The following is a 16,721-nucleotide window of genomic DNA, read 5'->3' as shown; positions in this document are numbered from 1 at the left end:
CCAAGTTGACCACGTGAAGCATGTGGTGTAATCATCAAAGTAGCCCTCAGCTATTCTTTTCGCGAAGATTTCACAAAGAGTTAATATGAATTTAGTATACCAGTGTGTGGTAATTACATGACGGACAGGATTGTGCTACGAACGTACCTTCTTTGGGTGAAAATTGAATCGGTTGGCAGTGGTTAATTTTCTCTTGCATATGTTTCAACGTTCTTTGTGTGTTGTTTTATGAATGCAGTGTTGTATGCAGTCTCCCAATCTTGGCTCCATATTTGATGTGTTCCGTAAGATTACAATCTCACATTTTCACAATCCTAAATAAGGCACCAGTTTAGTTAGGAATCAAGTTTAATATGCTGAAATTTCAATGATCAATGTTAAAATAAATTTACAAATATAAACTGATTTATTTCTTTTTATTTAAATTGTCTTTTTTGTATACATATCACCGGTTGTCGTATGACTATTAAAAGATTATAATTAATGTTAGTCTGGTTGGGAATTTGGTAAGCTAGACTGGATACCTGGTGAAACAGTTGCTCAGTAATGCAAGGTTAACTTCCCCAGACAGCTCACAGCTTTTAACCCACTTTTATGGTCTTGAATAGCAGCACCGCTTCCAGATCAAATTAATGCAACAACGTTACAAATGTAGCTGTCCTCGTCGCACAACTCTAATTTAATCTTCTCTCCTTGATTTCCTTTTCGACAATCGCAGAGGAACTCCTCCATCAGGCGCGAGTATGAACGATTTTGCAGAAAACTGGAGTCCGGTTTTCGTCCTATCGCAGATGTCGACGTTAAACTTCGACAATATGTGTACAAGACCCAACTTAACTTGTAGAAGAGCGAAGTCCATTCCTGAAAAGAAAAACAATTCCTTGATTAGCAAAGATAAAGTAATGAAAACAATATGAACAGACTGTAAATATCTCGGACACTACCAAGAAAAGGACTTTGTTCTTCGTGCGCATTTGTAGAACGGAAGAGGGGTGATTTAAACATAGGATACTATAAGTTCGTGTGAGCGATAACACCAAAGTGCGACGACTATAGCAGTTACAATGAGAGCTGGAAACAGTTGAAATACTGGTAACAGAAATTTACAACAAGGTAACTTCCATATCGAAAAGCGCGCTGTCACAGGTTTCCATGACAGAATTAGATCCAGGACGAAAAGATTATTGACAGAGGAGCGAGAAGGTTGCAAAGTGTGGGCATACAGAACAAGGATAAAGCGGAAAGAAATGAAACTGACTGCACTTAAGGCGGTGCACAGGTGGTCAAAATGAATATAAGAATAAGAAAAGATAAAGTAATTGGCAGTTTACACCAATAACAGCAATAATTTTTCCACCAGTTGAAGTCCAGCCAAACACCATATCCATAAACTGAAGATTTTACAGTTAACTTGAAATAATGCTATAATATAAGCTATAGATAGCACTGTACATAAAGAAAGAAGGAAGAGAGATGTGGTTGTTTCGAGGTGCGATAACGACGAGGAAACTGAAAAAAGAAGGAAGGAAGTTAAGAAGGAAGACTGTGGCTTAACATTCCACTGATGGCGAGGTCATTAGAGGCGGAGCAAAATCTCGGATTGGAAAAGGACAGGAAGGAATTCGGATGGTCCCTTTCAATGTACCCATTCTGCTATTTCCTTGAGAAATTTTCGAAAATTGCAGAAAAAAGTCTGGGTGGCCAGATGGGGAGCTGAACCCCCCTATTCCCGAATACGAGCGAGTCCATTGTACACTATGCAACAAAACTAAAGATTAAGTTTTCGCAATCACATGATTGTCTCTCATTGTAGCGCGTGAGTTTGAAATTTGGCTTTAAGTTGTCTATAAGTTTCCTCTGTAATGATGCAGAAGCTTAGCGCCCTGCGGCGTCACCCTCGAGCTCGGTATGGCTTCAAACAGTAAAGTGCCTGCATATGCGGAGAAAGGTCACAACTCAGAAATTCATGTGAGGTATAAGGTGGGTTAATGATGTCATACTGGCACCAAATTTCACCATGATTCTCCCCAACTCCTCCGTGGACGTGTGTACGCTGGGAAGGTCGTCACACCCCTTCTTACCCAAATTTCACCCCTACTTTCGACGCCTCTGCGATTAAGGTCCGAACCGCTACACCCAACGTTGAAATCACGCGGTTATCTTGTGCGTAGCCGAGGAAAACATTTCAGACACATCGCTCATCGCTGCTGAGAATCGACACGAAAAGGCTTCGAGGGGGGGGGGGGGGGGGGGGGGGGGAGGTATGGCATGATGGGTTTCTATGAAACCATGAAACCACCCTTTTCTTGGGGCGTCGATTCCCACACATTTCGTTATCGAAAACGATAGTTTGCAGTGCAGTAAGCCAAAGGACGACGTTCTTGATAACTTCCGACACTGCTGCCACCCACTCGCTGTTTCAACCCGACTCTAAGGACATCGTGGGACTGCAACCCCACCAAACGTGATCGTACACCTTTGGAGTGTAGTACGACCCCAATTTTTCCTCCTGTACGCAAGGTGGAATCACCGTTCAAAACCGTTCGACGAAACCCGATCGTGATCTGAAGCAGCAAAGAGTGTTTGTGCCTTTTCAGCCCTCCCGTCGCGTGATCACGAGGAGAGTGCAACGCAAATGGCGAATGGTCCCTGTAAGACCTTGCAGTTCGGCAAGACCCTTGGTGCCACCCACGCATCTTTATTGAGCACTTTACATCTACATTTACATCTACATCCATACTCCACAAGCCACCTGACGGTGTGTGGCGGAGGGTACCTTGAGTACCTCTATCGGTTCTCTCTACTATTCCAGTCTCGTATTGTTCGTGGAAAGAAGTATTGTCGGTATGATTCTGTGTGGGCTCTAATCTCTCCGATTTTATCCTCATGGTCTCTTCGCGAGATATACGTAGGACAGAGCAATATACTGCTTGACTCCTCGGTGAAGGTGTGTTCTCGAAACTTCAACAAAAAGCCCTTACCTAGCTACTGAGCCTCTCTCCTGCAGAGTCTTCCACTGGAGTCTATCATCTCCGTAACGCTTTCGCGATTACTAAATGATACTGTAACGAAGCGCGCTGCTCTCCGTTGGATCTTCTCTATCTCTTCTATCAACCACAAGTGTACTGTAACCTACTTCCTTTGTTTTCGGATTGCATTTAATTAGGATTCTTCCAATGAATCTCAGTCTGGCATCTGCTTTACCGACGATCAACTTTTATATGATCATTCCATTTTAAATCACTCCTAATGCGTACTCCTAGATAATTTATGGAATGAACTGCTTCCAGTTGCTGACCTGCTATTTTGTAGCTAAATGATAAGGCATCTTTCTTTCTATGTATTCGCAGCACATTACACTTGTCTACATTGAGATTCAATTGCCATTCCCTGCAGAATGCGTCAATTCGCAGCAGATCATCCTGCATTTCAGTACAATTTTCCATTGTTACAACCTCTCGATACACCACAGCATCATCCGAAAAAGCCTCAGTGAACTTCCGATGCTATCCAGAAGGTCATTTATTTATATTGTGAATAGCAACGGTCCTACGATTCTCCCCTGCGGCACACCTGAATTCACTCTTACTTCGGAAGACTTTTCTCCATTGACAATGACATGCTGCGTTCTGTTATCTAGGAACTCTTCAATCCAATCACACAATTGGTCTGATAGTCCATGTGCTCTTACTTTGTTCATTAAACGACTGTGGGGAACTGTATCGAACGCCTTGCGGAAGTCAAGAAACACGGCATCAACCTGGGAACCCATGTCTATGGCCCTCTGAGTCTCGTGGACGAATAGCGCGAGCTGGGTTTCACACGATCGTCTTTTTCGAAACCCCTGCTGATTCCTACAGAGTAGATTTCTAGTCTCCAGAAAAGTCATTATACTCGAAAAATGAACCTGTCACAAACTTCGACAACCATTCAGCCTTGCGGCTGTTCTAGCGCCTGAAGGCAGGCAAACCGCACGTAAGAGGTGTTGAAGTGGTTAACTAACCTTCAGGCGTTACAGGAATCGTGAGGCTGACAGGTGCTCAACAAAGATGCGTGGGTGGTACTGAAGGTGTTGCCGACTTGGTGTTGTTAGTGGGACCCTTTGCCGTCTTATTGACGCACATGTTAGTGTTGCACCTCCGCCTTCCCCGTCCCCGTGATCACGCCACAGGAGGGACCGAAAAAGGAGGGCTGAAAAAGCACAGACATTCTCCTGCTGCACTACGAACTGTTGTTCTCAGCCAGGATATGTGTAGAGCTCAAAGCCCCAAGGAGTCGTTTCGTTGAGGCTCTTTATACCACACCCTGAGGGCTTTTGGTGTCAATTCTGAGCGGTGATACGTCTGGCATACTTTCCTCGGCCAACTATAAGAAATCAGCGTGATTGCAACGCTTCTATCGCACAGGAGGTCCACGATGCCGTTGGGCAGAATTATGGTGAAATTTGGTACCAATGTGGCATCATTAACCCACTTTACACCTGAGCTCTTGCCTTGTTTTTCGCAAGTATCGAAACCTTTCTTTGAAGAGTCGTCGAACCCCAGTGCGACGTCGCAGCGCGCCACGCTTTTGCATCTTGCAGACGAATATTTTACGCACATTTGAACCAAATGTAAAACATGCTTTGAAATGGGACACAGTTACGTAGTTTCGTAAAAGTGTTCCTTTAATTTTGTTGCGCAGTGTAGTTGGATTACACTCCATTACTTTGGTTTACTTCTGTTGATAATCATCTTGTAACTTCTTTACAAGAGACTATCCATTGAGTTCGATCGCCTCCGTAGGTGAGTGGACAGCGCAGTCGATAGCCATGATAGGGACCTGGGTTCGATTCAAGTATTACCAAAGATTTTTCTTTGGTGGTAGGAGTGGTATGGGGTGCACTGCGCCTCGTGAAATCAACTGAGGAGCTGCTTGACCGAATAGTAGCGGTTCCAAGGTAAAGAAACCCTACAACGACCGGGTGAGCTGTGTGCTGACCTTTCCATACCGCATCCGTGGACGCCATCGACAGAGGAATGCGGGATTTTACCTTACCTTCTTCATCCATTCCGTGCAACTAATCTTTTAACTCCCTTGCTATCTCAGACAGAATTATGTCCTCGATTAATCTTATAGCTTCTATTTCTTCTCTGCGATCTCTAATTCCTTTCCAAATTTCTGTTTGTTTTTCAATTATTCTCAGTACCAAAATAATTTCGCTAATCTTTCAACGCCAGATCACTCAATAATCCAGACTTTTTCCACTAAAACTAGATAAAAGCCTGCTCCCTTCTTTTATAACTATGTGTTAGTAATCTGGTGTTATACATACAAAATCAAGGGACCCGTGCGAAACTTCCGCATTTTGATAATTTTAAGTGTAGTCGTTGGGAGAGGGGTAATTATGGGAATGAAGAGAAACCATCGCCGGCCGGAGTGGCCGAGCGGTTAAAGGCGCTACAGTCTGGAACCGCACGACCGCTACGGTCGCAGGTTCGAATCCTGCCTCGGGCATGGATGTGTGTGATGTCCTTAGGTTAGTTAGGTTTAAGTAGTTCTAAGTTCTAGGGGACTTATGACCACAGCAGTTGAGTCCCATAGTGCTCAGTGTCATTTGAACCATTTTTTTTGAGAAACCATCTTCAAAAATGAGCCAAACGACGAGAAATTATATTCATAAATTTATGATACATTGTTGTATATACATCCCCATGCGTCAAAAATGTGTTTTGCATTCGAAATGTTTGTCCCGGTTTGTTCGATGGGTAGGAGTCAGGCACTGTCAGTAGGTCGGCATAACCTATAATGTAATTCGACAAAAATTTTCAGTTACAGTAAGCACTTTTGGCCGTAGTAACAATAGGCAAAGCACAATTCAAGGCGACAATGACAAATGTGTTTCTCGTTTCGGAAAACCTGTACGACGGGCAGAGATAATGGACTACAGTAGTCACAGTTAATATGTATGGCAATGCTGTATAGAAATTATTCAATTAATAAATTCTGTAAACAAAATGAAATGGCATTTGTAATAAGTAAATATTAAAAGGCAGTCTCTTATTCGTGATAAGTAAGCCAGCTTCGTAAAATGTAAGTATGAAGCTGGGAATCCATGATGCCCTTTTGGTTGTGATGGTTAAAAGTCACTTTTATGTTGAAATTTTCCACAAATAGTAAGTTTTAGCGCATAATCAGTGTCAGAAGCTATTTAAAAAAACCTTTCTAATGATACTGCATTAAGTCCTGTACGATTCGTATGTGTTCAGAAAAAGTTATGTTGACTTGAGAAATACTACATGCTGATAGAAAATAGCCGCAGCACCAAAAAATAATTAACATAGAGTAATGAAATTTTAAAATGATTCAGATGGCTCTGAGCACTATGGGACTTAACATCTGAGATCATCAGTCCCCTAGAACTTAGAACTACTTAAACCTAACTAACCTAAGGACATCACACACATCCATGCCCGAGGCAGGATTGGAACCTGCGACCGTAGCGGTCACGTGGTTCCAGACTGTAGCGCCTAGAACCGCTATGGTCTTCCCTCTCGGTAGTTTCACTTTGGCTACCCGGAGCCCGGTCTTTTCCGATCATACGTTCTCGTGGCCTCAGGTGCCAGCTACCATGTACATTAGCTACATTCCTGCCAAACCCCCTCTACAGTACTGCGAAAGGAACATCCAGCTTCTCGTAGCACCGTTACACGACCTCAAACTGAGTGAAATGCTGATCATGACGTCTTTGACGCCTTAAAGGCATTCTTGATTATCATCATCTCACCACGTCCAATCTCAAAGGTAACTAAGCTCACGGCAGTTACAGCGTGTATTTAAAGCAAACCTGATTTCCATCTTCATAATGGAGCTACTACCGCCGCTCTTATACAACTGGCGCGAGATCTGAGCAGACGCCATCTTTCAGATGCAGAAACACGCCTGCCAACTTTCGTTCATGTCGCACAACTCCTTCTTAGAGTTGTGACTTTTTTCTGTCAGTGTACATGATGATTTCATTTCATACCTCTCTCTCTCTCAATTGCCCAACACTATGCACAAATATCACTGAATAGGATAACCATTTATGGAAATGCTTGTAAAGTTGTAATATCTACGTTTATGATTATTACTTGCACAATGTCTATTTTGGCAACAGTGGAAGATGTATTTAAAAATGTAGGCTAAGTACCACGAAAGAAAGCGCTTATTGTGTCGTGTTTTCGGTATGGTTGCAAAACAGGTAAGAACGAAATCTACACGTGACACAGGATGCAGACAACTATGAAAAGTCACGAGATGTCGTGTAAAGACAAAATGAGAGCTCGGCTGCAAACCTATAAACTCGTAGCTAATTTTTTTTTTTCATAGAGAACGTGAAGGATCAATAATTCGAAAGTATGTGTGGAACGAATTTTGATGAATTTCGTACAACTGAAACTCACCATGCAGAAAAAGTAGTGTGCTCTTTTCCTACGCGGCCGAGATGGTCTAGTGACAGGAGCGCTAAACTCTGGTTCTGGGTTCAACGGTAGGAAGGAATGACCAATTTCCCTCGTCCCACTCCCTCCCGGACGGTCCCAGCTCCAACCAACATAACGTAGCTCTTTGCAGGTCCTCTAAACACCAAAACCCCGTGGGGTACAGTCGTTTCACTACACAATGGGTGCCGCAATAGACTACTAGAGTCTCGCGGTTCTAGGCGCTCAGTCCGGAACCGCGCGACTGCTACGGTCGCAGGTTCGAATCCTGCCGCGGCCATGGATGTGTGTGATGTCTTTAGGTTAGTTAGGTTTAAGTAGTTCTAAGTTCTAGGGGACTGATGACCACAGATGTTAAATCCCATAGCGCTCAGAGCCATTTTTAGACTACTAGAGATCAAAGGTCTTTATGGCAGTCAGTCTAAGCGTCAACTAATATCGCCATACAAAACATGTTGGAAAACACGTTCTTAGCGATGAGACACCCCATAACACTCATAAACTAACCTTAATTACAACAAGTGACATTCCAAAAGTTCTGAGAAAACGGTTTATTTTACGTATATCGTATAGTAATCCTTAGTCAAAATTAAATACTTGAGACAATATATGGAGTTACAAAGCTGTACAGCAATTGGAAAAACTTTTTCGCTCTCGAAAAGGTATTCCATCCACGTGCTGAACGTCGCTCAACGGCGAGTGGCTCTGGAAATTGGACATTGGACGAACCAGTAAAAAAACGTGATTAACGGCAACAAGCACTCTACGGAAATCTCAACATTAACAGAGAATCACCAGTAATATCATTGTTCTCGTAACACATCAACAGCTACGTGTACACAAATTTGAAATTTAAATGACATGACTAACGTCGTCGTTCTGGACGTGGATTCAAACCCAGCACCTATAGCTATTGCTAACTAAGCTAAGCTTTGTTTGTGCCTTATTGAGACCTGATCACTAGGCATAAAGAGACATGAAGTACATACGTTTGCACCAGTATCAGTTATCAATTCAGATCCTGAAAATAAATGACGAAAATGTCTGTACTGAACTGGGAATCCTGTCATAACAGTTACCTTCCTGGAAACTACCCCCAACGACGTTTAATATGGTGTCATTCACAAGGAACAAGGTATGCTCATGTTTAAAATTGAAATACCATCATGTAAAGCTTGTGTCAGGGATGCGAACCCAGCACCTAATCGGATTGTTAACGAAGTACGTAAAATCGGAAGTTAAATATCAAATGTTTTCACCAATAGCGAGATGTTGGAACCTTAAATGACGATAGACTTGTTTTTGCCTGACTGGGATTCGAACCCAGTATCTAGCGCCGTCGTTTTCTAGCCAGGAACAGACGATAAACAGCTATTGTTGGTTCACCAGTAGCGAGATGTGCGCATGTTTAGCTAGACATCAGGCGACGAAAAGTTCTGTGCTGTATGGAATTCAAACACCGCACACGTGGTCATGAAGACACTTTAACTACCAAATTCTTTTCCAATCATAGCTAGGAGTGGCATGTTTGTACTTTCAATGATGTGATACAAAATACTCTGCTGACTAGATGTTGAATTCACAACATATCGTCATTGGTAATCACAACGAACACGACGTCAAACCCAAATCCGTTTTCGCCAGTTCGACGGAGGGGAATGTTTGAACTTGGAAAGATGTAAGGAAACGTTTGATCTTGTAATGTTGTGATAAAGAGCTCATCATGTGGCTGTGAGTTGAAACGAACACGTTACAGCTGAAGAGACAGCACGAAGAGACGTTGAAAATGCAACTATTTTTCACTAGTAGTTCGGAGTGCGCAGGCTAGGGTTTGAAATGAAATAATGAATATTTTGTGCTGATCAGGATTCGGAACCAGGTAATTGCCTTTCGAGGAGGCCTGGAAGAGTTTGCAATCTTGGGGAACACAGTGAAATCGAATTCGTATCCCAGTCCAGCACCACAATTTTCAACGTCTCAGTTTCAAATAAAGTAAGAGCCTTGTGAACTTACATGGCCATTGGTTCATTAAATGAAATACGTTTTCTAGTTTATGATGGCTTGCTGGTGACAGAGTCTCTGCCTTCCGGGGTTTCTCCATCTGTCACAGCTCAAACGAATGCCGCTCTGCCCCAGTCGGCAGCGAAGGGATGTTATCTTTACTGCGGATATTGAACTACGGAGCTTACTGGCGTTCTGCACTTGGCGTTATTAGAGGCGAAGGAGAGTTACTTGTGTGTGTTAAAAATCTACGCCTGACGTGAGATGTGAACCTACACGTTTTACGCATCAATACAAGATTAATCCACCAGACCACAGAACCCCCTGCCAAGCACATAATTATGAATTGCAGAGCATTTATTTAGATGTAGATACAGATGTCAAGGGACGGGTAACAGGAAGAAGGGCGGTATCTGGGAATGGATAGAAGTGCAAAAGTGCAAAATATAAGCGTGAAATGCTTGCAAAGTATTGCTTACTTAGATGTGTGCAACAGTTCGTTTTATCGTAGGACCGAGAGATAAGGAAGGACTGCTTTCAGAACGAAGAATGGGTTATAGGGAAGGGGAGATCAAAGAATACGATTTCATAGGTGTTGAGAGGAATGACAGAGAGTAAAGACAGCACCATTTAAAAGAGAAAATGTAGCGTCAATGGAAACCGCTAGATTTGTTTATAAAGTTTTGGGGGAATGGAATAGAAGGGCACTTGCGGCGATAGTGCCAGAGAGAGAGAGAGAGAGAGAGAGAGAGAGAGAGAGAGAGAGAGAGAGTGTGAGAGAGAATAGAGGAGATATTAACAACGTTAAACATAATATGAATGTATCTTTTCTGTTGCCACGCGATGTTCCATTAGCTCCCAATGAGGAAAAATGACGAAAAAGGAGACATAACAAAACGTTTTAAGGACTCTAATATTTTATCCAGAATCCTTCATTATTTTGCACTTCTATCATGCGTCTTGGCATTGAATGTATAAGCCGTCGGACATAACAGCCTGAAGAAGCAACTTCCTCCCAGGCTTCCAGAAGGCAGTCTCAAAGAGCGTCCGCAGTAGTTGGTTGGTTTCGTGGCCAGTTCTCTGTTAATGTTCTGGCGACCTCAGCCCACATGTTTTCCATGGGGTTCATATCAGCCGCCCGTGGCAGCCAGTACATGACATTGACGCCAATCGTGGAGAGCTGCTTCTGAACAAATGCAGACTTGTGAATGGGAGAATGGTCCTCTTGCAATGTGACGTCCGCTTCTGCGTACAGCATTAGCACTGACGGAAGCATCACATTTTCCAATATGTGGGCATAATGCGCGCTGTCCAGAGTTCCTTCTATCCTGTGAAGAATTCCCGCGCCTCTGGCAGAAATCCAACCCCGCGTCGATGGCGAGTCCATTGCGGCCTTAAACGATTCGTGGACCGTCGTTACTGATGGAAAACACCTTCTCATCAGTGAAAATGACGTTGTCCCACGACGCCCTCAGATGGAGCTCCGCAAATGCTAGCCGGTATAAAACGTTGTCTTCGCTGAGCTCTTGTTTCACGGCGAATCGTCGTGGATGCATTCCAGCGTCCCTCAGCCTTCGGCGAATCGTTTCACTGGAGCCGGGGAAGTTGGTGTCCCGCCGCAACTGCTTCGCATTCAGAAAGGGATTTTCTCTGCTCCTAGACACTAGGTCCCTGTCTTCCTGCCGTAAGCTCACTCTCTTCCTGCCTGAGCCAGGAGCCCTGTTGGTGGTGCCTCTTTCAAGGCAGATCATCCACAATGTCGTTGCAGTGGTGTGTCGTACGCCGTATCGGCTGCCAGCTTTTCTGATGGAACATCCTCTTTCTTCAATGAGAGCGACGACTCTATCTCGAATAGACCTCTCCCAGTGAGCCATTATGGCAGACAGCCTGATGTGTATTTCTGCTTGCCGCTCTTATACTGAAGCCAGGAGAGGAGGTAAACATATTTACGTCAAACGGAGCGGCAGAGGCAGAGGCATGCGGTGCAGCCGTGCTGGCTCGTCCCGGGCTGTTGGCCCACCAACGCCACCGTCAGCTCGCTCACTTCCGTCTCGCCTCAGCCATCCTGGCTGGCCCGTAGCTCGCGAGCCGCGGCTGATATAGACCCGGGCCGCAAGGCCACGATCACCCCTTGAAGGATCAAAAGTTACACCTAACCTACCCAGGTCTGTAGCATAAACTAACGCAGCTACAGCTATTATGCTATAACATGTGCAGGCACACCTACAGTTGACGATTCATTCAAATATTTGACGAACAATACGTTCAAAAATACATTCATTTTAAACATAGCTACCACAAAATATTTCACCTAGCATGACGCAGGAAACTATTCTTTCTTGTAAGCGCTCTCCATTAGATGTAGCCTTAAGGAAATCACGACAACTAAGCGGAATGTAAAAGTAAACAGGTTTGGCGGCAGCTTCTCCAAATAATGAAATGATTCAAATGGCTCTGAGCATTAAGGGACTTAACTGCTGAGGTCATCAGTCCCCTAGAACTTAGAACTACTTAAACCTAACTAACCTAAGGACATCACACACATCCATGCCCGAGGCAGGATTCGAACCTGCGACCGCAGCGGTCGCGCGGTTCCAGACTGTAGCGCCTAGAACCGTTCGGCCATCCAAATACACGTTTTGTACTCAGTCTCCCTGAAACAATACGTGCTGCACGACGGAAATTACTTTTTGCTGAGGCACTTCATTTACATCTCAATGATACACGACTACTAGAGAACATTGCTCTTTATGGCAGTCAAGCTACTTGTAAATAAACACCATGATATCGCAGATATTAGGCAACACATTACTAGGGATGCGAAAGGCCGTAAGGTTTGCAACTAAACGTGCTACTCCTAGCTACTACTGAATAAGAATTTGATTATTAACGTGTCTTCATAACCATGTGTGCGGCGTTCGACTCTCAGTCAGTATAGACGTTTTCGTCGCCCTAGTTATACGTGCGCACGTCTCGCTAATGGTGGACCAACATTGGACATTTCCCGTCTGTTCCTGGTTAGACAACGACGGTGGTAGGCGCCGGGTTCGATTCCCGGTCAGGCAATACGACTTCCGTCGTCATTTAAGGTTCGAACCTCACTACTGGTGACAAACTGTGATATCTACATTCTGATTTTACGTACTTATTCAACAATACGATTAGGTGCCGGGTTCGCATCCTTGTCACCAGCATTACATGATGGCATATCAATTTTAAACACGTGCATCCCATGTTCCTTGACAATGCAACAATATACAACGTCTTTCGAGGTTAATTACCAAGAAAGTAATTGTCATATTAGGGTTCCTGATTTCATACAAACATTATAGTCATTTACGTTCAAGTTGAGAACTGATAACTGATACTGGTGCAAACGTCAATATTTGACGTCTCCATCTGCCTAGTGATCGAGTATCGATAAGGCACAAAGCTTTACTTGGTTAACAATGGCTTTTAGTTCTGGGTTTGCATCCGGATCCAGAACGAAGACGTTGGTCATGCCATTTAAAATACAACTTTGTGTACAAGTAACTGTTGATGAGTAATGTGAACAATGATATTACTTGTGATTCGCTGTTAATGTTGGGATTTCCGCAGAGTGCTTGCCGCCGTTAATCACGTTTTCTTTTAACTGCTTAGTATTACATAAAGTTGATGCGAAACCACTCCCCGTTGAACGTTGAACGACGTTCAGTGTGTGTTGGGTAAACCTTTTAGACAGAAAAGAACTTGTTTTCAATTGACATACAACTTTATAAATCCATATACTGTCTCAAATATTTAATTGTGCCTAAGGATTACTGAACGATTTATGTGACAAAATTAGTTTCCCATAACGTTTGAAATGTCACTTATTCTAATTAAGTTTAGTTTACAAACGTTAAGGATTGTCTGGTCTCTTCTGTACTATTGTGATGTTACTTTACATCTGGACGGACTGTCATAAAGACCGGTGCTCTCTAGTAGCCTCTAGCAGTACCCATTGTGTGTATCTTACAACGACTGTGGAGGGTTGCGACGATGTGCAACACAGATATGCTATGGTGGTTGCATACATTCAGGTGCAGCCTACACGTTGGAATTCAGGCATGAGCCACTTTTTGCTGTCGAGTGTACATCTACATAGATACTCCCTAAGCCACTGTACGGTGCGTGGCGTAGGGTACTTTATACCACTACTTGTCGTTTCCCTTCCTGTTCTACTACAGATAGAGCGATGGAAAAACGACTGTCTGTACACCTCCATATGAGCCCTAATTTCTCCTATCTTATCTTCGTGGTCCTTACGCGCGATGTATGTTGGCGGCAGCAGAATCGTTCGGCAGTCAGCTTCAGATGCCGGCCCTCTAAATTTTCTCAATAGTGTTTCTAGAAAAGAACGTCGCCTTCTCTCCAGGGATTCCTATTTGAGTTCCCGAAGAATCACCACCATAACACTTACGTGTCATTCGAACCTACCGGTAACAAATGTAGCCGCCCGCCTCTGAATTCTGCGATGCCTTCCTTGAATCCGACTTGGTACGGATCCCAAACACTCCAGTAGTACTCAAGAATAGGTCGCACCAGCGTCCCATATGCGGCCTGCTTTACAAATGAACCACTCTTTCCCAAAATTCTCCCAATAAACCGAAGTCGACCATTTGCCTTCCCTACCACAGTTTTCACATGCTCGTTCCACCTCATATCGCTTTGCAACGTTACGCTCAGACATTTACACGACTTGACTGTGTCAAGCAGGACACTAGTAATACTGTATCAGAACATTACAGGTTTGTTCTTCCAACTCATCCGCATCAACTTACCTTTTACCACATTCAGGGCTAGCTGTTATTCATCACAACAACTGGAAATTTTGTCTAGTCGCCTTATATGTTCCTACAGTCAGTCAACTTCGACACCTTACCGTAGACCACGGCGTCATCAGCAACCAACCGCAGGTTGCTGCCCACCCTGCCCGCCAAATCATTTATGTATGTTCTCTAAGCAACGGTTCCTAACCGATAGAAATATGTTTCATCTGCAACTACATATATACTCAGCTAGCCACCAAGCGGTGAGTGGCGGAGGGCACAGTTCGCGCCAATGTCGTATTTCCACCCCCCCTCCCCCCTCCGCTGTTCCACTCGTGGATCGCGAGAGGGAAAAACGACTGTCTGAACGTCTCAGTACGAGCCCTAATTTCCCTTATCTTTGAATGGTGATCATCGCGCGATTTGAAAGTTGGTGGTAAAAATATATGCCCTACATCCTCGGCGAAGATCGGATTTCGGAATTTAGTGAGCAGCCCCTTCAGTTTAGTGCGCCGTCCATCTGCAGGTGTGTCCCACTTCAAACTTTCTATTAGATATGTACCGCTCTCGCGTTGGCTAAATGTGTACCAGTCACGAATCTTGCCGCTCTTCGTTGGACCTTCTCAATCTCTTGAGTCAGACCCAACTGGTAAGGGTCCCATACAGACGAACAATACTCTAAGACCGGACGAACTAAAGTATTGTAAGCAATTTCCTTTGTTGAAGGACTGCATCACTTCGTGATTCTACCAATAAACCGCAATCTAGAGTTCGCCTGGCCCGTTACTTCTGTAATCTGATCATTCCATTTGAGATCATTTCGAATAGTCAGGCCCAGATACTTGACGGATGTTACCGCTTCCAAAGACTGGGCATTTATTTTGTACTTGTACGTTAATGGGAATTTTCGCCTTGTTATACGCAGTAGGTTACACTTACTAATATTGAGAGATAACTGCCAGTCATTTCACCACGAATTTATTTTCTGCAAATCCTCATTGATTCGTTCACAACTTTCGTGTGATACTACTTTCCTGTAGACTACAGCATCATCGGCAAACAGTCTAATGCCGCTGTCAATACCATCAACCAGATCGTTCATGTAAATCGTAAAAAGCAGCGGACCTATTACGCTAACCCGGGGCACACCTGAAGTTACGCTTGTTTCTGTTGAAGTCACTCCATTCATGACGACATACTGCTCTCTGTCTGTTAGAAAACTTTCTACCCAACCGCATATGTCATCGGATAGGAAGTGAACGCGCACTTTTTGGAGCAAGTGACAGCGCGGAACTGAGTCGAACGCCTTTCGAAAGTCGAGAAATATGGCATCAATCTGGGAGCCGGCATCTAGAGCCTGTTCTATATCGTGCACAAAGAGGGCCAGCTGTGCCTCGCATGGGCGCTGTTTCCTATAACCGTGGTGGTTTCGGCGTATGAGCTTCTCAGAGTCTGGAAAGGTCATTATGCCTGAACACAAAATATGTTCCATGATTTCACGGTCATGAAGCCATCCGAGAGCCGCAGTGTGAACGTCTCCATCATTGGGAATTCTTTTTCCCAGCAGATGTTGCTTGCCGAAAATATGGAAATCGCGTGGTGCAAGATCTGAGCATCCAGATCGGCACCACCCACGTCTGTGCGGCCTTGGTCAAATGGTTAGCACCGTGGCTACACGAGACATTGCATTTGGCTCACATAACTTTAGAATTTCACATTGAATCTGTGTGCAGTTTAGATGTTTTGAGCACAAGAGTCGTACTGCAACGTGTGCTTCAACTTTGGAGTGCCTTTCCAGTTGCTGTTCCAGTACAATCGCACAAGCGTCTGCAGGAAACTCGCAGCATGTACACCCTTGTAACATTGCGCCATTCGTGTCGGGTAATGGTCTTACGGCCGGGTGCACCAACCACGATCAAAATTTAACCGCGGTCTTATGAGAGTACGGTATTAAGATGGCGGAGTGCTGCGATTTACAGAGACAGACTCAAGGCATCGTATTCAATACCCTTCAATTGAGATGAACCCAGAAAGTTTATTAGTTTATGAATGAAACAAACCAGGAGTAGAATTAAATTGGTCATTCACATGTGATCATACTGCCTGTTTTTCTCTAACAAGCGAACCACATGACAATCGGATCTTTGTAATTTTTTTATATTTATGGCACGAGAAGATCAAAACTCGAACTTACGCCTCGCAAAAGCACTTCGATGCAACTCTCAAAAACTATCGACTAACATTGACTTCTACACTTTTTTTCCTCTATTTTCCCCTCAACCAGTGCAGCTGGGTGATATGCTCGCGCGTTGCGTGGAGGACGAGGTGCGGCGGGGCGGTTTGTCACTCTATGATCGCTAGCAGTGAGTGAAGCAAGCTGCAAAATTAATGTTCACCTATCTCAGTATAGCGTTCGTTCACCATCCGTTGCTCTGCATTCGTAGGTACTTACACAGGCGATGTTAAA

The 16,721-nt window shown here is 44.1% G+C and overlaps 1 protein-coding gene across 2 annotated transcripts in view; it reads right to left on the bottom strand.

The window, feature by feature from the left end:
- Positions 1 to 531: 531 nt before the first annotated feature.
- LOC124798619 (cytochrome P450 6k1-like) overlaps positions 532 to 16,721 on the bottom strand; it is a 75,169-nt gene continuing 58,979 nt past the window's right edge. For both annotated transcript variants that reach the window (XM_047262095.1, XM_047262096.1), the window contains one exon: positions 532 to 861. In XM_047262095.1, coding sequence (XP_047118051.1) covers positions 680 to 861 — 182 coding nt within the window. In that variant the 3' untranslated portion in view covers positions 532 to 679. The remainder of the gene's footprint in view (positions 862 to 16,721) is intronic.

This window comes from Schistocerca piceifrons, chromosome 5 (assembly GCF_021461385.2).
Source record: "Schistocerca piceifrons isolate TAMUIC-IGC-003096 chromosome 5, iqSchPice1.1, whole genome shotgun sequence".
In the NCBI taxonomy this organism is placed as follows: Eukaryota; Metazoa; Arthropoda; class Insecta; order Orthoptera; family Acrididae; genus Schistocerca; species Schistocerca piceifrons.
Note: the sequence above shows the minus strand (reverse complement) of the source record. Positions and strands in the feature narration are given on the sequence as shown.